The sequence below is a fragment of the Cryptosporidium parvum genome, chromosome 8 (assembly GCF_000165345.1).
Source record: "Cryptosporidium parvum Iowa II chromosome 8, whole genome shotgun sequence".
NCBI classification, from domain to species: domain Eukaryota; phylum Apicomplexa; class Conoidasida; order Eucoccidiorida; family Cryptosporidiidae; genus Cryptosporidium; species Cryptosporidium parvum.
In genome coordinates, this window is record NC_006987.1 from 418,281 (window position 1) to 438,955 (window position 20,675).

General features: G+C 32.3%; 8 protein-coding genes and 1 non-coding gene across 9 annotated transcripts; 6 read left to right on the top strand and 3 right to left on the bottom strand.

Annotated features, from left to right (window-relative positions):
- Positions 1-396: 396 nt before the first annotated feature.
- Positions 397-4,014, top strand: cgd8_1520 (coiled coil protein; the record flags this gene model as incomplete). The annotated part of the gene is made up of 1 exon (XM_627059.1): positions 397-4,014. The coding sequence occupies one exon, from the start codon at positions 397-399 to the stop codon at positions 4,012-4,014; it is 3,618 nt and encodes a 1,205-aa protein (XP_627059.1).
- Positions 4,015-4,525: 511 nt separating this feature from the next.
- On the top strand, positions 4,526-9,349 carry cgd8_1530 (ubiquitin carboxyl terminal hydrolase domain that is fused to a MATH domain; the record flags this gene model as incomplete). The annotated part of the gene is made up of 1 exon (XM_627060.1): positions 4,526-9,349. The coding sequence occupies one exon, from the start codon at positions 4,526-4,528 to the stop codon at positions 9,347-9,349; it is 4,824 nt and encodes a 1,607-aa protein (XP_627060.1).
- Positions 9,350-9,521: 172 nt separating this feature from the next.
- cgd8_1540 (coiled coil, low complexity protein) lies at positions 9,522-10,316 on the bottom strand (the record flags this gene model as incomplete). The annotated part of the gene is made up of 1 exon (XM_627061.1): positions 9,522-10,316. One exon carries the CDS (start codon positions 10,314-10,316, stop codon positions 9,522-9,524), a length of 795 nt encoding a protein of 264 aa, XP_627061.1.
- Positions 10,317-11,264: 948 nt separating this feature from the next.
- On the top strand, positions 11,265-12,443 carry cgd8_1550 (S. cerevisiae YLR387c-like protein with 2x C2H2 like zinc fingers conserved across eukaryotes plus an apicomplexan-specific globular domain; the record flags this gene model as incomplete). Its single annotated transcript, XM_627062.1, has 1 exon — positions 11,265-12,443. A coding segment is annotated over one exon (1,179 nt), but the record flags the coding sequence as incomplete, so codon positions are not given.
- Positions 12,444-12,457: 14 nt separating this feature from the next.
- On the bottom strand, positions 12,458-13,027 carry cgd8_1560 (cyclophilin type peptidyl-prolyl cis-trans isomerase; the record flags this gene model as incomplete). The annotated part of the gene is made up of 1 exon (XM_627063.1): positions 12,458-13,027. One exon carries the CDS (start codon positions 13,025-13,027, stop codon positions 12,458-12,460), a length of 570 nt encoding a protein of 189 aa, XP_627063.1.
- Positions 13,028-13,197: 170 nt separating this feature from the next.
- cgd8_1570 (CCCH like finger domain nucleoporin) lies at positions 13,198-14,910 on the top strand (the record flags this gene model as incomplete). The annotated part of the gene is made up of 1 exon (XM_627064.1): positions 13,198-14,910. One exon carries the CDS (start codon positions 13,198-13,200, stop codon positions 14,908-14,910), a length of 1,713 nt encoding a protein of 570 aa, XP_627064.1.
- Positions 14,911-15,144: 234 nt separating this feature from the next.
- Positions 15,145-15,218, bottom strand: cgd8_1575 (the record flags this gene model as incomplete). The annotated part of the gene is made up of 1 exon: positions 15,145-15,218. It is a non-coding gene; the product is annotated as a tRNA-Lys (tRNA).
- Positions 15,219-15,566: 348 nt separating this feature from the next.
- On the top strand, positions 15,567-16,559 carry cgd8_1580 (saccharomyces Yor006cp like protein conserved across euks and archaea; the record flags this gene model as incomplete). Its single annotated transcript, XM_627065.1, has 1 exon — positions 15,567-16,559. One exon carries the CDS (start codon positions 15,567-15,569, stop codon positions 16,557-16,559), a length of 993 nt encoding a protein of 330 aa, XP_627065.1.
- A 288-nt stretch (positions 16,560-16,847) lies between these two features.
- On the top strand, positions 16,848-17,258 carry cgd8_1590 (uncharacterized protein; the record flags this gene model as incomplete). The annotated part of the gene is made up of 1 exon (XM_627066.1): positions 16,848-17,258. The coding sequence occupies one exon, from the start codon at positions 16,848-16,850 to the stop codon at positions 17,256-17,258; it is 411 nt and encodes a 136-aa protein (XP_627066.1).
- Between the last annotated feature and the right edge of the window lie 3,417 nt (positions 17,259-20,675).

Here is a 20,675-nt window from a genome sequence, read left to right on the forward strand (position 1 = left end):
TTTTAACTTTGACATTTTTTCTTCTTATAATCTTATTAATTAATAGTGCGTGTACATAAGTGCATGTATATTACTTTTTATTTTGTATTATCCACTTAAACTATTTCATATACCGGTATTACATGCAGATACACGTGTTTATAAAGAAAAGCCGCCCCACAGCACATGCAATAATTCATGAGAGTTCCCGCCTTCTAGGAAAGCACCACAAAATAAATTTAAAGTCAAAATATTAGGCGGATAAAGATAAAAAGGATAAGTTAAATAAGAAATTAAGGGCGTTAATTTCCGAGGTAGTGATAAACATTATTAGCGGAGAATTAGGGGTAAGAGAAGGAATCTTGAAAAATCTTATTTGGAGCAAATGTATGAGTGTAACTGAAAGTAAGCTTATCAATGTTAAAGAAGATTTTTGGTAAAAAGAATGAGGAGGGAGAAGATGGTGTAAAACCAGTAAAAGCTAATTTAGGAGAGGAAAATAAATTCTATTATAATAAGGAGTTAAAAAGTTGGGTTGTTCGTGGGGAAGAACACTTAGTCGAGCAGAAGCAAAACCTTCCACCTCCACCTCCAAAGAGGCCAACAACAACGGATTCTGGTACTAGGACAGAAAGTATGGCATCTTTTTCCTCAGGTTCTCAGAGTACAGGAATAAGAAAGAATTTATATACTTCTACACCTGGATTGAATATTATGAAAAATTCCAAGGAGCAAATAGGAGGAATAATACCTGCTATAGGCTTTAACTCCTCCAATGCAAATGCAACTTTATTTGGTCCAGTTGGTGCGCCTAATAACAATAATGCTATAGATAACTTGGACAATCAAAGTGGAAATTTAGAACCTGGTAAATACGATCCAAAGGATTTAAATGAAAAGCAAGGTATTCAAGAGCAAATCCAGGTTAGAAGTGATTCTAAAGAAGCAAGAAGAACATCTATTCAAGGAAAGGAACTAGAGGGCGAACATTTAGAGCTGAGTCCAAGCAACTTTGAAGGTTATTCTGCTGAAATTTCCGGGCTTGGTCGCCATTTACGAGAAGATCAGAACATATCAGTCCCGTCTTCGTCTTATACAAATTTCACTAATCAAAGCAGTGCTAATACAATATCAATAACTAATAAAGTACTCCCTCCTATACCATCTTTACCAAATGCAGCTATTTCAAATCGTGATTTAACATATGGAGTATCTCAAAGAAGAGCATCTCTCCAGGATTCTCCTTTATCGTTTATTTCAACTCCAAATGTAATTCAGAATCCAAAGGATACTTTGGGAGAAAAAATGGAGGAGGCTTCAACATCCCAGAATCAGTACATTCACCAAGAGATTTCTGGAAAGCAAGTTTGTCAAGAATTTGATTATAATAATATTGGAATTTCAATCCAAGGTTTGAATGAACAGCAAGAAAATATGATGGAAAGTATGAGAAACCAAGTAGAGGAAAGCAAGATGAACTCAACTATTTCAAATTCAGAGAGTGACCAGACTGAAATCCTATATACTCAGAATGATATGAGACAAAGACAAAGAATAAGACCACTGTCTCAGAGAAGTGCTGCTTCAAACGGTATTTCTGGATTAACTGAGAAAAATGAACAAATAGATGTAATTAAAGAAAAAATGGATATAAATTGGAATAAAGCCTCCTCTGGAGGTGAAGTTGTAAATCATAGAGTGAGCAATACACCAAAAATGGAGTCATCCATTCTTGAGTTGATTTCATTTTTTGGATTCAAATATGACGAGAAATCCCAAAAGTTATTGGATAATTTGGAGTATAATGAGAATATGAATATTAGCGAACAACATTATTCTGCTCAGAAAGAAGAAAAGAGGAGTTTAACACAAGTTTGTATAGATATTAAGGAAAATAAGTTAAAACAAATGAACTTTTTGGTTGGAAAAATTTTCAAAAGTTTACAAGACTCTAGTAGTGAGTATGATAGTTTATTGGAGATGATTTTGAATATTGGTAACATTACAAATAAGACATTTCAAGAAATTTCAGGGACTATTAACATAGTAATGTCCAATAGTGATGAGATTGAAAAGGAGCTTATTAAAACTAGGGGGTTGTATCTAGACTTAGTTAAAAAGTACAAGGCAATATATAAGCAGTACGAGACAGATATGATAACTTTGAGAAGTGAATTAGAAAATGAGAAGAATATGAACATTACAAATTCTAAAGAGTTTGAGGAGAAGTTAAAGAGGGTTCAGGATGAGTTTTCATCAAATGAAGCTTCAAATAACGAATTACTGCACCAATATTATTCATATATTCAAGATCTACAACATAGATTTGAAGAAATGCAAGAGAATATGCAAGGAAAGGATCTTGAGATTAAGATGTCAGAGGAAGAGATTCAGAAGTTAAAATCTGAAATTGAAGAATTAAGAATAAAGTTAGAAGAGAAAAAAAGAGAGTTTATGCTAGCTTCAGAAAAGTTTGAAGAGTATGAGAGAGAAAATCAGAGATTAAGAGAAAGTAATGAAGAATTGATTTCGCTTTCAAAATTGAATGAAGAGAATAGCAAACAAGAAAGAATAGTATTAATTGAGGAGCATAAACAGGAGCTAGAGTTAATGGAGAAGTTCAGTCGCGAGCAAGATGAACATATTAATCAACTTCAAAAGAGTATAGGTGACTTAAGTGAGGAAAGATCTGAGCTACTGAATCAAAGTGAACAGCTAAGGAATGAGATTATGATAATTAAAGCACAAGTTGAGAACTTAGTAGAAGAGAAGTCTAAGATAGAGGAAGAAGTCTTGACCTTAAGTTCACAAAACCAAGACAAGTCCTCAAGAATTATTGAACTAGAAAGTATGATTGGAACTGAGTCACAGAGAATGGAAACAGTTTCTAGAGAAATGGAAGAATTAAAAGGCTTGAATAGTCAGATGGAACAAAAAATAGAGGAAATTGAAAAGGAAAAGATTCAAATAGAGTCAGAATTAAGACTAGAAAAGGAAAGCTCAGTTGAAAATTTCGAGAAATTGTCAAAAGAATTAGAGGAAATGACACTAAAGAGCCAGAGTTTAATGGAAGCTTCTAAGGATGAAATGGAGTCTGAGAGAAGAAAGTTGAAGGAAGAGCTGGAATCTAAGACTGAGGAGTATAATAAGCATATTAATTGGTTAGAAAGTGAAATTTCAAGAGTTGATGAGGAGTGGAGGACAAGACAAACACATATTGAGGCAAACTATGAACAGCTTTATGCACAGTATATGGATTTGAGCTCAAGAGAAGGCGAACTTGGAGTTTTACAGGAAAGGGTTAACGAACTTGAATCTGAAAAGGTTAATAGAAATGAGTACATTTCAGAATTAGAAACGAAATTGAATGAAAGTCAAAATGACAACAGGGTTTCAGAGCTAGAAGAGAGACTGAAAGAAATTGAGATCCAGAATCAAGACAATTCAAACAAACTCAAAGAATCTGAGGAAGAGATTCTGAGAGGCAAAATGTCCATTAGTGAGCTTGAGGCTCGTCTTGAATCTGAAACAGGTAGAAACAAGTCTCTAAATGATGAAGTTGAAAGCTTACAGACTTCAAATGGAACTTATTTGGCTAGAATCGAGGAACTGGAGAGAAGGCTTGAAAGCTCTGAGCAATACAAAGACTACATGTGTAAACTTGAACAGAGAACATTAGAACTCGAAAGCTCCTTAGAAGTAAAGTGTAAGGAATATGACTCATTAGAAGAGCAACATAACAAGTTGATAAATGAAAACAAAGAACTCGAAAGATTAAATAGTCATGAAAATAATCATCAAATGAAACTTGAGAACGAAAAACTTAAAGAAACTAATGAAGCAGTCTATATCAAACTGGAAGCTTTCTCCAGAGATATTGACATGCTTAATAATCAACTTGAGTGGGTCAGAAGATATTCCCCACAAGTATATGAAGCAATGCTCGAAAATACCTATCAATATTCTGGCCCATCCTTTGATAGTAATCCCAACAACCCCGGTGCTGAACACGAAATTTCCGATATTGCTCTGTAGCTCCGCGGGGCAACCCCACAATGCCCGCCATCGACTGCATGGATTTCCCGCCATGAAGCGGGTATTGATTTTAGGTTTTTTCTTTGGAGAGGGTTCCGAGCCTTAAGTACTGTCTAAAGTAATGGCCCCTCTTGGGCTAGAGGGGGGGAGCAGGAGGGAAAAGCTGTGAGAAAAAGGAAAGAGGAGGAGAGGATAAGAAAGAACTAAAAACGGCTAGTAAAAAGAGTAACAAGACTGTGTGAAAGAAGCCTCAAGTGTGAGGAAGAGGTAAGACTTTTGGAATTGGAAGAGACTAGAAGAGTCTAACTTCAATAGAAAGACAGTTATATTTCTATATATGTATATGTATATATACATATATAGAAATATATATATATTTACATGCAATATATATAATAGCGAGTAAATAAATCGTCAATAGAAGGATAATCTTCAAGCCTCTAATTTTAGGAGGGATTGAAAGATTGAATGAGCCAAGCAAGGATTTTTAATTTCTAGCAAGACTGAGTAAATGCATACTGGGCGTAATATAGAGAGGCCGTCCATGGAAGGCTTCTCGAGTAGAGAAAAACAGTATGACTACTCGAATATACCAGGACGGCTTCAAAATGAATTGGAGTTTAAGGTTGAGGGTTTTAGAAGAAGGATTATGGAGATGATGAACAGTACCGAGGGGGGTACGAAGAACCGACTATATTCAAATATTCACAGTTATAAAAACTTTAATTTTCGAATAATGATTCTTCCAAAGGTTAAATTGACTAGTGGAGGTTCGTTAGAAGGTCATATTTCTGCTTATTTGGAGGCAATCCCATCGCAAAATTGGCCTTCAAACTGGGTATGGTTGAATACAAGATATTCTGTGACCTTAATTAACCAAAAAGATTACAGAAAATCTCACTTTATGAGTGATATATTCAGCTTTAAAGGAGAAAATGACCCAAAGAAGAAACTTACATTGGAGGAGAGAAATTATGACTATAGCTCTGCAGGCCCAGAAGCCGATCGTGGTTGGAGTGATTTTTTTAGCTTAAAGACTCTCTTGGATCCAAAAACTGGTTTTATTGATTCTGAGACAGAAACAGTAATTTTCAGAGCTGGTGTATTTCCGGTTTTATGTGATCCAGTTTCGTGTGGAAAGTCAAATTTTGACCATTTGGGAACTGATCGATCACTAACTGGATATGTTGGAATTCGAAACCTTGGAGCTACATGTTATATGAACTCCCTACTACAATCTCTATATCATATTGGAAGATTCAGAAAAGCTGTCTATACTATTCCCCTGAACCCAAATAGAGTCACATCAGGCTCATCATGTTCTAATACTCCGATAAGTAGAGAAACAAGACCTGAATTAACTCCTTTGAGTGCTTGTATTCCTAAGATAGATGATTTCGGAGAGGTCACTCCTCAAAGTATTAGTTCTGAATCTAATAGCCTTGCCATTTCTTTATTGGGAGAAGCCTCAGAGGATGCTGTAGAATGGACCAGTAATGTTGCAAAAAGTCTTTTTGAGTATGAAAGTGATGGTATTGCTAGTCTTGAAAGTATTATGTCTTCAAATGCATGCCAAGATTATGGACAGAATACCGGTGTAGTAAGCGGTAATGTATCTGGTCCGGGATCTACAATAGGAGGAAACTGCTCAGCTTCGGATGCTGGAAATGATCAAACGAAGATTAGTTCTGCTCTCCAAACCTTATTTTACGAGCTTCAAACCTGTTCAGAACCTGTGAATTGTCGTGAACTGATGAGATCTTTTGGCTGGGATGCTTCAGATGCATTCACCCAACATGATGCACAAGAGTTAAATAGACTACTTTGTGACCGTCTTGAGGAGGAAATGAAGAATACTGCTGTTGATGGGAGCATTAAAGCTCTTTTTGAAGGAGAGTATGAAAATTATATCGAGTGCTTGGATGTTGATTGTACTTCTAGAAGGAGAGAAAACTTTTACGACATTCAAGTTGATGTTGAAGGAGTAAAGTCATTAGAGGAAAGTCTCCAGCGTTTTGTAGAGGAAGAAATTTTGGATGGTGAAAACCTCTATGAGGCTGAGGGCTTTGGAAAACAGAGAGCAAAGAAGGGAGTTAGATTCCAAAGATTCCCACCTGTTGTTCAGTTCCATTTGAAGAGATTCCAATTCAATATTCAAAGTATGGATATGGTCAAGTTGAATGATTACTTTACTTTTCCAGAAAAATTGGATCTATCTAGCTTTGTGAATCATAATAATAAAGGAGAAACAGATACTGGTAATATTGTAGAAGGTACCGAAAAGTATATATTACATACTGTTGTCATTCATCAGGGGGATGTTCATAGTGGACATTATTATGCCTATATACGTCCAAAACCTGATTCAGACTGGTTTAGATTTGACGATGAAAAGGTTACTCTAGTTTCATCTTCTACAGCTATTGAAGATAATTTTGGAGGCCATGAGTATGAAGTTTGGGATTATTTGGGAAACCCAGAAAGTGATATTCCAAAAAGATCCAAAACCCACTCAGCTTACATCTTGGTATATGTTAGGGAGGACCAAGCTCAAGATTTGCTTTCGGAGCCAATTCCTCAGGAGGTCAATCCTGATTTAGTTTCTAAATACAGAAAAGAGATTGAGATGATGAATCTTCGAAAGAGACTTAGACAAGATCTGAATGAGCATGTTCGAATTCAATTATTGTTATCAACAAGTTATAATATCTCATCCTCTTGTCGTCCAAAATCCCAAGGTCTTCATCAAAGTATTTCATCCTTCCCATGGAATTACATATTCAAATGTTCAAGGGACTTTTCTTTGTCTCAGTTCCATTCTGAGCTTGAAAAAAGATTCTTGAACAAAAGGATGCTTCATAATGATGTTCCTAGTAGTAGTATTAGTTGTAATAAAGCTTTTGGATCTCATTTATTCCTTCTGGAAACCAACCCGGAGGGAAACCACACTGCTTCAGGAGGAGCAAGAGGAATGGGTGGATTACATCATCATATTGGATACTCAAATGGAGGCCCTACATCCTCAACCGGTCTATCCTTTTATACATGCATTTCATCTCCCCAAGGAGAGGGAATTAGCTCTGGAAACCGGATATCAGATTCTCAAAGAGGCGGAGCTGGTGGAATGCTAGGTAGAGCTATTGGATTTGGAAGTTCAACTTCTGGTACAAGATCAGGAGATGAGATCTTAATGTCGGATCTATGTAGAAGATACCATCGTGCAGGCCTTTGGGACTCATCTTGCCCAACTTTATATATGTGTTTGTATCTTGATGATGTCTCAAGCTTATTAATGGACCGAATCCCTCCAAATCTACCAATTAATGCAGATGGTTCATATTTAGAGAAGAGACAAAGGATTGAAAATAAGCTCAGAAACTTTAATGATAATGGAGGAGGAGAAGTTTTGCTTCTCTTGAGATATTTTGATATCTCAAACCCTAGGATCAATGAATTCTCCTTAAAATACTCTAGAAATCAGGAGATTCCAAATCTTTATAATCTAGGACTTATCATGGTTTCTCAAAGCACCACACTTAAGGATTTAAATGAATATGTAATGATGGAGATAGAAAAAGATAAAGATAACAAGTCACCAGGTAGAGGATTGATTAGTGGCTTTGAGTTTGGACTTAGAGTATGTCTGGAAACGGCTTCAGATAGTGATAATTTGTTCCCATTATTGGATCCTCGATGTACAATTCAACAACTTCAGCTTATCAATGGATCCAGTTTAATCTTTTCAATAAATTTGGATGATTCAGTAATTAATAGAAAGAGAGAAGAATTAAGGAAATCTCTTGAAGAGGTTGTGATCTTCCCAAATCAAAACCTTTGGTTGCAAGAAGAGAAAACTTCTCAATATAATGGAATTGAAGATGAAGGAAAATCTTCTGAATCGGAAGATTCTAGTTTCAGGCTTCCAGTAGAACTAGAGATGGTTAAGTGCCCAGAATTTCCAGTTTTGGACTTTCATCACTGGTATGAAAATTTCCAGAATTCTCTCCATCTTTCTCTATATCTATGGGATCCTCTAGATGGTGAATATCACCCGCCTCATTTGGGAGGAGGAGGAGGAGGAGGAGGAACGCATTTGTGCCTGCCTAATACAAATCAATATGGAATAATGGAAGCCATGCAGGCGAGCAATAATAGTATAATACGCTCGTTTTCAAGGTATCAAATTAAAGAAGTACATCAAATTCATGTGGATCTCCGCTGGCCAGCTATTAAGACTTGGATTTATGTTTGTAATCAAATCAAAGTAGATCCTAGAAGTATTGCTTTAGCAAGAAATGCACTGAATCCACTAGATGCTTCTTTGCTAACTTTATTCTCTCTGATTCAAGCCCAGAGACATGATGAATCTATATCTTCAGTAATCAGAAGCTTAAGTTCAGCACATTATTATGGAAAAATACCACGTTCTTTAGCTATCCTGGCTCTAAATCTGAAAGGTCACTCCTTTGTTAGTTTAAACAGAAAAGATAAGCATATTCTAACTGTGACCAATACTGTAAATTGTTCTGAAATACCTAAAGGAAGATACATCCTTCAGGTAGAATCCTGTGATACTGTGGATTCAGTCATACGCAAGTTAATAAAGAAGGAAAATATTTTATCTCACAGGTCCTTTAATACAAATGGTAAGGATGCCATGCAAACCGGAAATGGCGCCAAAAGTCACACAGATATTTCCAAGCTTAAATTAAGATTATTCGAAGCGAGTAACCAAAATGATCATGTTGGTGTATATCGAGGAGGGGAAATGATAACAAGGATTTTAAACACAGATGGAATGCAAAATACTTCTACTTTTGGAGGATTATCTATTGGCTCTTTTGTGGATTGCTTTAGGATTGAACAAGATTATTCACAAGAAGAGTTGGATTTACTTAAAAAAGGAGAGTTAGTAAATATTTTGGTTATTCAGGATTCAAGGAGTGGTTTTGGCGGGAACTATGGAGATCATTACCATAATGATGATCATAATTCATTGGCTGGAGGTACAAGCTATTTAGTAACAATACCAGTAAGTTCAAGATTGGTAGATTTAAAGAATAAACTACAAGAAAGGTTTGATTTGGACGAGAAGATAATATCCAAATGGAGATTTTACCGTCTTGAGTCAAAGAGTCTTCAAGGAATTAAGGATAATGATTTAATTATGAATAGTTTTGGAAATAATGGTGTTGGTATTAATAATCACTATAGCACAAATGCAAAGAATAACGTGGACATTAATATATATGGTTTTGAGCCTCATACAATTTTATTGGCTCAACAAGTTTTTCCAATTCTACAAAAGAGTGGCTCTAGACCTCTGAAAATTTAAAGATAGATACTCTGAGAAAGAAATAAAGGAAAAAAGAGAAGCATTTCATGTTACACCTTAAAGAATAAAGATAGAGCAAAAGATTGAGGGTTGGGGGATGAAATGTAAAGGGATGAAAAAGGCGAGATATATATTTAATAAATAATAATGATGAATATTATAGATGGAAGAGTTATGTGGAGTTTAACTTTTGATTTGAGTATATATCTTCAAGTTGTTTGATTTTATTCTTGATTGACTTATACTCAAGATATTCTTTTTCTATAGGTAGTAAATCTTTGTGATATAGAACTTTTCTGTGGTTTTTTTTGAGAAATTGATCTTGAAATGTTTCCAGCAATCCTCTTAGTTGAGTTTTCTTTTTTTTCAGAGACTCTATTTCTGATATTAGATCTTGTGTGGGATGATTTTTGGTCCGATAAGTTGAATCCTTGAGATGCCTGTACAGTAAATACAAGGGTTTAAGTGGTTCTTTGTCGGATTTTGACGGTAGTTTTCCATATAACATTTGAAAGTCTGAATCGAACTTCTTTAACTCACTTTTTATGTTACTTTTAAGAGTATTCAAGAAATTGTTATTATTGGTGGTGGTAATAAATGTTAGGGAATTAACATTATCAGAATTATTTCCTGTCTCTGTATTAACAAGTGGATTATTAGGAATATTAATGATACCATTTTCTGTTAATTCTAGACCCAAAGTTTCTAAGATAGATAATAATCTTTCTTCTCCAGAAATATCGGAATCGTTAGTAAATTGATTAATTTGGCTATTATTTAATAGTAATTGATACCTTTCATTAACTTTTTTTTGAGTTTCAATCAACTTGTAGTTGATACTTTCTAAGCTAGAAAGATTATTATTAATATTATTTTCTTCATATTGAGCTTTAACAACTTGAAATTGGTAGAAACTAGGGATATTTTTAATATATAAATTCACCAACCTAGATGCTTCATTGTTCATAATGTATAACTTTTGATCTATGTTTGATTTACCATCCAACTCTTCTTTTTGATATTGGAACAAATTTCAATTCATTAAAATACTTTGAGCATAACAAAGTTTTACTTGATGGCCTTGCATGAGAGAATTAGAGAAAGAAAAAGGGATAAAAATAGTCAAACCTATTTTTGTCTTTAATTTTCAACTCAATTCAAATTCACTTTTTGTGGGGAAAAAATAAATAAAAAGCACCTTTTATTTATTATAAATAAAAATAGTTTGGCGCCATATGTAATTTAATGATTACAAAAAATTTACATTCATAAGTAAAATTATCAAAGAACTAATTCGAAGAAGGTAAATAAAGAATAAAAAAATTATTAATTCTAAAATTTGTTTAAGATAATCAAGAAGAAGAAAGAAAGAAAAAAGAAAGATCAAGTGCTTTTTTAAAAAAAGAATAATAATCAATTCATTAATTAAAGATATAGGTAATATAGTTATAAATAAAGATGTTTAAACTTTGCTAAATAACCCATTATTTAAAATACTTCTTTATTAACTCAAATAACGAAATAAAAATGTTTTATTTGAAATAAATTCGTAAAATTATAAATTGCATGTTTTTGGCGCCTTTCCACATTTGCAAATTTGCTTTTGTGCATGACGCAGTAGTTATATACCGGTAATGTCATAAATGCAAATGGCGGGTGAGAAGAAATTATTAAAAAAATTAGTTGAAATTATTTTATGACAAAAAAAAAGGAAAAATAAAATAAAATAAAATAATACAAAGTTTTTCCTTTAATTTTTTTGAGATTAGAAGGGAAAAAAGGAAGGGAAATAGAAGATTTGAGTATAGAAAAATTGCAGATAGTTTTATCTGAAATTAATATTAACAATAGGGGAGTGGTTTTGGTTTATGAAGTAAATATATTTATATTAATATTTTTTTTTCTAGAGAAATAATCTAAAAGTTTAGAAGAGATGCAGAATGTTTCAGCATTATGTACGGTATGTGATTACAAGTTGGATAGTACAAGTTTATTGAGAGAGCACTATAAGACAGAATGGCATAATTACAATCAAAAGAGAAAGTTAGCAAATAAAGACCCAGTGTCAGAGATAGCATTTAAGAGAAAACTAGAACTATTAGAGTGTACAAAGGTGGTAGTGAACAAAGGTAGTTCACACATTAAGAATAAACAAAAGATAGATGGACAAGAAAATTATAAAATGAATGAAAGTGTATCGGTAGATATGAATCAAGATAAACCAAGACAATCTGATACTTATGAATTAACATATTGTTATTTTGATAATACAATACACTCAAGTATGGAAGAATGTTTTGAGTATATGAGAATAAAGTATTCATTTGTAATACCAGATAAAGAGTATTTGGTTGACTATAAAGGTTTAGCTCAATATTTGGGTGAAAAATTGTTTGAAGGTCATATTTGTTTATATTGTGATAAAATATTTTCAAGTTTAAGAGCAGTTAGAGATCATATGATAAGTTTGGGTCATACAATGTTAGGAACTCATTTAGATATTCAAAAAGAAGAGTTGGAAAGTTTTTATAACTATTCTTTATCATACAAGGAACTAATTCCAAATTTTAATAAATTATCAATTACTGATGATGTTCTTAAAGAGGAGAATAATGATGACTGGGAATACATTGATGAAGAAGAAGAAGAAGATGATGATGATGATGATTTTAGTGGCAATACAAATGAAATTAGGAAGTTAAATAAAAAAGAAATGACATTGGATGAAATTTTAAGTATGTATAATTTAAGTAAGCCAGAAATTACTGAATTTGGTGATTTAAGACTTCCAAATGGAAAAGAAGTTGTACATAGAAATTTGGCATATATATATAAACAGAGAATACCAAGAAAACATCAATTTGAAATGGAGGATGGAAATAATTCAACTCTTGTTTTAAAAAATAGACATCACAATAAAAAAATTAATATTTATGGAAATAATCAATTTGGCTTAAATTTGAAATTTAAAGATAAGTCACATTTGAAGCAAAATCTACTTTTAAGTAAGAGAATTAAGAATGTTAATTTGAAGGTTGGGGTTAATAATAATAAATTACAGAAATATTTTGTAAGAAGAGATGTTGTTTGGTAATTAAATAATATAAATTATAATTGTCCACATTCATATATAATTATAGGTATCTTAGGTTTACTATTTGGAGGTAGAACTGTGGCATTTTCAATCTTTTTCAAAGTTGCAAAAGAATCATGTCCTAATAATTGTCCAAAAACTACGTGTTTATTATCTAACCAAGAACATGTATTACAAGTAATAAAGAATTGGCATCCATTTGTATTTGGGCTACCATTATTTGCCATAGAAAGAAGTCCAGGTTTTGTATGCTTGATTTCAAAATTTTCATCATTAAAATAGCTTGTATTATATATAGATGTACTACCAGTACCATCTCCATTTACGAAATCACCACCTTGTATTACAAAGTCTTTGATTACTCTATGTATTGTAGATCCTTTATATCCCACACTTTTTAAGTTTTTTTTATATTCTCCAGTACAAAATTGTCTAAAGTTTTCACTTGTTTTGGGCACAATATCTTGAAATAATTCTATTACTAGTCTTCCAATTTTATTGTTTTCATCTAGTAAACAAATATCTAAAAAGACTACAGGATTATCTTTATGCCTTTGTGGTCTTAATTCTGGGTCTTTAATCATTTTGAATTTGAGTATAACTTTTCATTTATTTGTTTGATTTTATATTTAGTTTTTTTCTACTTTTTTGACTTAATTCATATTTATTCAAACTTTGGCGGGCCACAATTCCCGCCAAAGTTTGAAATAAATTTTTGAGTAAAAAGTAGATTATATTGTATTATATAATATAGATGAGTAATAGGAGACCATGTCAATTCTATTTGAGAGGATCATGTAGATTTGGTGATAATTGTAGAGACTACCATCCAAATGGATCTATGTTTGATCAGGGTATCAATAGTAGAGGTGGTAATGTATTGAGTGGTACTAATACAAGTGGGTTTGGAGTGGGAGGAGGTCAGTTTAATCCATTTTCTGGCTCTATTGGTAAGCCTTTAGGTGATATGAATAGTTCATTTACTTCAGGAGGAGGAACAGGTATGGGTCCATTTGGGAATTTTGGAGGTCCATTTGGAGGTGGTAGTTCAGGAGCAATAGGAGTAGGTAATGGTTCTTTTGGTGGTGGGATAACATCAAATCCATTTGGAGGTGGGAATACATCAACTACAGGATCCATTTTTGGATCAAGTCCATTTGGAAGTTCAGTTAGTGGATCTGGTTCTTCAACAATATCTACTACAGGGCCTACAACAGGGTCTATTTTTGGGTCAAGTCCATTTGGAGGTTCAATTAGTGGGTCTGGCTCTACATCTGCAATTGGATCCAGTCCATTTGGATCTGCAGTTGGTGGATCAGGGTCAATATCTTCTTCTTCTTCTTCTTCTTCTTCTTCTTCTTCTTCTTCTTCTTCTACAGGAAATGTTAAGCCATCAAAATCTGATAACCCAACATTACAGATTTTGGAACTCATTGGAGTAGTTGTTAATAGTGGAGTATGGCCATTTGGAAGGATAGGATTATTAAATCAGTCTCAAGATTCATCTAATTCTCAAGTATTTCCAAGTTTGGATTTAAGTATTGAAGAATATAGATGGAAGTTTTATCAGAGTGATCCAGGTAATTGGAATAATTTACATTTGGAAACTTTAAGATTACTAACACAACAATATAATTCGTTTATTGAGCAGGGAAAAATTCAATCAAAGCTTCCAGCTACACATCAACTATATAATTTAGACTTTAGTTTATATTCTAAGATTGGAAACTGGTATTTACCTAATTTAGGTAAAGACTATGTAAATAAGCCTAATAATACAAATACTGGTGTTACTACTACTACTATTAATACTAATACTAATACTAATAATACTACTAATACTATTGGATCTATAGCAAATCCTTTTGGAGGTACAACATTAGGATTTGGCCAAGGAACAGTATTACAAAGTAATAATTCTAATACAAGTCCATTTGGAGTCTTTGGATCTTCTTCTGCTTCATCTTCTTCCATTATGTCTAATAATGCTTTGAGTCCTTTTGGAGGAACAGGAGGTGGTAATGGTATTGGAAGTGGTATAGTTAACAATTCAGTATTTGGTATTACAAACCAATCACAAACACAGTCACAACAACAACAACAACAAACATCACCTTTTTCTGGTGGTAATATTCAAACAAATATAAATCAACCACTTTCTGTTGAAAGTAGTAATAATAACAATAATAACTTTGGTATTTTTGGATCACAAGGTACCGGTTCAAATATATCCAACAATTTTAATAATATTTTTGGAAATATAACAAATCAACAAAATCAAACTTCAAAGTCTGCTGGAACTAATATAAAGTATTCCTATAATAACCCAGATGTGAATGATGATAATCATTCATTTAATTCTCAAAATTTACAAGAATGGGAATTGAATGCATTTAAAAGTTCAACTTTTGAAGAAAACAAGATTCCTGAAAAGATACCTCCAAGATACCTTAGAATGTATAGTTGAATGGAATACCAAATATAAACTAGCCATTATATATTTAAGTAACTTTATATTAGAAATATAATACTTATAATACAATTCTAAAAATAATAATTATAATAATAAGACTATTTACTTGTATTTATCATAATCTTTAATCTCCAATGTCTAAATTTTTAAATGTTATATAAAACTAATATTATTCTATAACAATAATGTATAAAATTTCGAGTGAATTTATTTATATATAAAAAAAAGCGCCGCCACTGGGGATCGAACCCAGGACCACATGGTTAAGAGCCATGCGCTCTACCTAGCTGAGCTATAGCGGCTTACGATGTACAGTACTGAGTAGAGAATAATAATAAAATAATTTTCAATAGAAATTTATAATCAATTTGACATTTTGCAGTTGGCATTTTTTTTCAGCTTGAAAAAAAAAATGTTAAAGCGGTCAAAGTTTGAAATATTTAATTAAAGTTTTTAATTTTTCTTGATCAATATTTTGAACTAATAATGCATTCAAGGAAAAGAAATTAGAAAGAAAAGAAAAGTGAGAGAAGAAGAGAGAGAATAGAAAGAAAAAAAGAATTGATGTAAATATCTTTTTTTTTAATATAACAATAGTAGCATTCAAATACAAATATAGCTATAAATTTAATTGAATAAAATAATAAAGCATGAAATCTAGAAATAGTACTAAAACTCAAATAGAGACAGACTTCGTTTCCGAATTCATTTCAGAAACAGATTCTTCAGAAATTGAATATAAATTTGAATCGGGAAAGAATGCGGAATTGGATAAGAAGGATGGGGAAAAAGTAAGTAAGAAAGCAGATAAAGACGAAGCGATAGAAGTGAACAAGGAAGAAAAGGTGGAGGAAGAAGATGATGAGGAGAAAGGAGAGGAGGAGGAGGAGGAGGAAGAAGAAGAAGAAGAAGAAGAAGAAGAAGAAGAAGAAGAAGAGGAAGAAGAAGAAGAAGAAGAAGAAGATGATGATGATGATGATGATGAAGAGGAAGAGGAAGATGATGAAGAGGAGAAAGAAGAGCCCACCATAAAAATAGGGCTTTGGGACTTTTGCCAATGTGACGTGGCTAGATGCAGTGGAAGAAAGCTTCTGAGGTTTAACTATGCAAAAAAGCTCCAATTTAGTAGCAACTATGCAAGAAAGTGGCCAGGAATTATTTTAAGTCCCAGAGCAAAGAAGAAGGTTTCAATGGAAGATTTACCACTAATATTGAAAGGAGGAGTGGGAGTTATTGACTGCTCATGGAACAAAATTGACCAAGTTCCTTTCCATAAAATACATAATGGAAATGAAAGACTTCTTCCATTTCTTGTAGCGGCCAATTCTACACATTATGGAAGACCTTATGAACTTTCTTGTGCAGAAGCCATTTCAGCTTGTTTGTTCTTCTTTGGATTTCCTAAACAAGCTGAGAAACTTCTTGGAATCTTTAAAGGCGGGCATCACTTTCTAGAGCTTAATAAGGAAGCATTTGATCTTTATAAATCCAAAGGAATAAACTCCCAATCAATAATTAATGCTGAGCAAGACTTTATTAACAAGTATATGAACAAGCAGAAACAGAGAGAGTCCAGAGACTATGATTCCCTCTTTTCTTCGTCCTACGAAGATGATGATTATGATAATGATGGAAAAGCCTAAACGTTACTCAACTGAGTATCAACATAACTCATTAACGATAGCCTGAGCTGCTCTTTTTCTTCAATATTAGCATCCACGCTCTCAAAAGATATATATGGATAATTGTGCCACTGAGACAAATCGTCATTAAGTAAATCTATTGTAGCTTTTTTTTCTCCTTGTTCATGTCCAATTCTATTCAGTCCATAGAAATCGCAGGATTCATCCCAAAATACCTTTAGTGTATCTATTAATTTCTCATTAATATATATTCCTCTATTAGGTAGAATATTCTTTTTTAAATTTGGCATGCCTTCATACTCACTCTCATCAATAAAGTCTTCAAAATTCTCTTTTTCTCCTACTCCTCCTTTTGTTCCTTCCTTTGTTCCTTCTCCTTCTATTCTTTCTCCCTCTATTTCCTCCCCTTCTTCTACTCCTACTTCTATTCCTTCTCCCCATTCTCCTACTGTTTCTAAATCCTCCTCCAAGTCTTCCATCTCAACCTCCAGCCTCTTCTCTAATTCATTTTCGTCCAAATTAGTTATATTATCGCCTCTATCATCCTCTAAATCCTCCTCCCCTTTTTTCTCCTTATCTTTCTCTTTTTCTCTTTCCCTCAAAATTTCTTCCTCACGAAATGCCTTCTTAACCTCCAATTCATTAATTATTAAATATTTCAACAAACAACCTGGTTGCCTCATTCTAGAGCATGATTGAGAAATCTTCCATTTCTTCTTTAATATTTTCTTATCATTAAATTTACCTCCCAAATACTTATTATACTTTAAATAATTCTCAGCCATCTTTTCAGAAACTGGAGTTAAAGGCAATTCAATTATACTATCTGATAATAACTTTAATGTATCATTCAATATATAAACCCCGTTCCCTTTTTCTTTATCTTTCTCTCCCGTAAATTCTCTCCTTTCCTCCTTGTCTCTCTCCTCCTTTTCCTCCTCACTATCTTCTTTCACAAAAGATAAATACTCTTCTAATGTAATATTATACTCGTAATCCTTCGCCCCTATTATATCAAAAACTGGCCTACTTTTATTTATGATTCCTTCTATACTTTCTTCTTCCAAATGTAAATGATTATAATCATTCATCATATTCTTATCCACACTATCATTTTCTTCAAAATACCTACAAGAACATAATGGGAATGGCTGAGTCTCTAAAGATGGGATATGAACACATTCATCATTAAAAATCTTAAATAACATAGATTCTTGTACCCACAATGCTCCCGGTACCTTTTTAAATTCTTTTTGATAATCAAATCCATTTGTTATTGCTAATGGTAGTTCAACCTTTGCTGAATTCATTATCTCATTCATACTCCAATTGCTATCATCTGAATATATACCCAATTTTCTTTTATAATTATTTCTATTCCTCCTATTCTTGAAATCTTCCAAACTTTTCTTCCCCCTAACTATATAATCCTCTTCAATTACATCCAAATCTGGAGTATCTGTAAGCTGTGATGAATCCATAACAATATCTGGAGTTATATCCATTTCACTTAATATTGGAGTATTAATATCATCATTTCTTAACTCGATATTTTCATTATCTCTTAAACCCAACTCTTCAACATTCCTTTCTTGTTCCAAATCTTTGCATTCATCCTTTTCCCAATCATCTTCACACTCCAACAACCAATCTATTAATTCCTGTCCGTTATATACTCTAGTATTATAGTATTGTCTCTTTGTTAATTGTTCATTAACCACCTCCAACTCACTATTTTTACCATCTTCTTCATCCATACCCTTATTCTCCGTTCTATTATTTTCTTTTCTTCCTCCTTTTCCTCTTATTCCTCCTCTTTTCTTTTCATGAATACAATTCCCTTCCACCATATCCTCTTGAAAATTTTGTAAGTTATCTGAACCAATAAATTTTACTCGACTTTCAATTCTTCCCATCCTATCCTCAACTTTTGGTTCCATAATCTGTGGAAACCTAACTATTTTATTTAATTCAGACCCCAAACCATTTTCTTTCCTTAAAATGAACTGATAAAACTCTCCCAAAGATTCTTTCATTCGTTTTGTCAAATAAACTCCATTCAATTCATTCATAAATACCTGATCATACAATAACCTTCTGATCTTATCTAGCCTTTCGCTTCCTTCCATTATTTCTCCTGATACTCCTTCTCCTCTAAAGTCTATACATTCCTCTTTAACCAAATATATGTTTGTACATGATAATCTTCCACATGTACTTAAAGATAAAAATATCAAACCTTGATTTATTTTATCATCCTCATTCTCTTCAAATCTCTCTTTATTATTTTCTGAATTATTTAATAATATATTATGACGAGAAGTACTAGGTGGAATTACCAAGTATCCTCCCATATATTCCTTCTTCAATGAAAATACTGTCAAACCTGATAATCCATGAAATATTTGAGATAAAATATTATCATCTATTGAATAACTTTCCAAAATCATATCCAATAAATCAACATTTGATTCCAATAACTGTGTTATTTTTGGAATATAGTAATTTCTATCCTGGTTAAGATCCCATGTACCCATAGATAACTCTTTAACTCCTTTTAAACTCATCTTATAATATTGATTTGAATTCATTTCATCATACTCTAATTCTATTAAAGAATATATTACTCTGGAATAACTTGAACAATACAGCATTAAGCCACATTTACATATATTTATTCCTTGTTCAATCTTTACCATCTCTGGATTTACCCATTCTATATACCTAAATCTACTTGTATGATTACCTAAACTCTCTGTAAATGGTATAGAAAACTCTCCCAACGGTATTCTTGAATTCTGATATAAATCTATTACAACAACTTTACTTGATCTTGAATCTATAAGTGCTACCAAATTTGAATAAATCGGATGTACCGATATCCCAGTAATATTAGAATAAGAAATATTCTTTTTTCTTAATATTTGTAATTTCATTAATCTGTCTTTATATGAAACCAAGTTCCTCAATGTATTCTCCTCCAACTCATCTTCTTCCAAATCTATTACATTACTATCCTTACATGGAAATAACATTCTTACTTGATAATTATTTTGACTATCCTTTTTTAATATATATAATCCTTTCCCACCCAACAAATAAGAATTTGGGTTACTTCCATATGTTATACATTGTATTACTTCATTTCCAAATTCATAAATTGTATTCAAATTTAATTCCATCTTTTTCTCTATTATACCATACCTTAAAGATATTCTTAATATTATTCGATTTGATAATAATAATGTAAATTCTAAAAAATCATATAAACTTGAAATTATTGAATATATGGTCACTCCAGAATTACCATTATTATTTAATAAGCCTTCAATACCTTCCATTTCTCTAAATCTATCAATTAAATCACTTATCTTACTTTTTAATAAAATTCTATACTCTAATCCCTCTTCTTGTTCACTATTTCTCAAATTCACTACAACCAATTCATCTGAAGATCTTGCAAATATGTTAATACCATTTGATTTGTCATAAAAGAAATCGCTACTTGCTTGCAACTTAATATCCATTATTGATTTCTTCATTATATTTGGTATTAACATTAATCTTTTAAAGTAAAAGTCATCCGAATCTTTAAATTTATCCAAAATGAGTACTTCTAGTCCATTATCTTCTGTACCATATCTTTGAACCAAAATAGGACCAGATTCTATTCCTATATCCACTCCTGTACAACTCTTGACACATGATTCAATTTCATTATCTATAATCCTTGTTGAATAGACATTATAACATAAATGAGATGGTGAATAACTGTTTTCTTTTGGTAATATTGTATTGGTTAATAAAGTTGTTATATTTGGTGCTTTATGACGCCAAACAACTCTGGAATGCCTAAGTGGATATTGAAATATATTTTCCTTCATTCTTAATAATTATTAAATAACTTTTCTTAAAACTTCACATAATAAGCTTAATTCCCTCGCATTAAATACATATAAATCAAAGAATCTTTTACTATTATTGATAACGATATTGATGATAAATTTATTACCATTCTTCTTAATGACTCATCCTGTTCCATTTTTTCCTTTGTTTGCTTCATGGCGCCCAAAATTCCCATTGTTAAACTTGGAATATCAGGGCAATATAACTTCT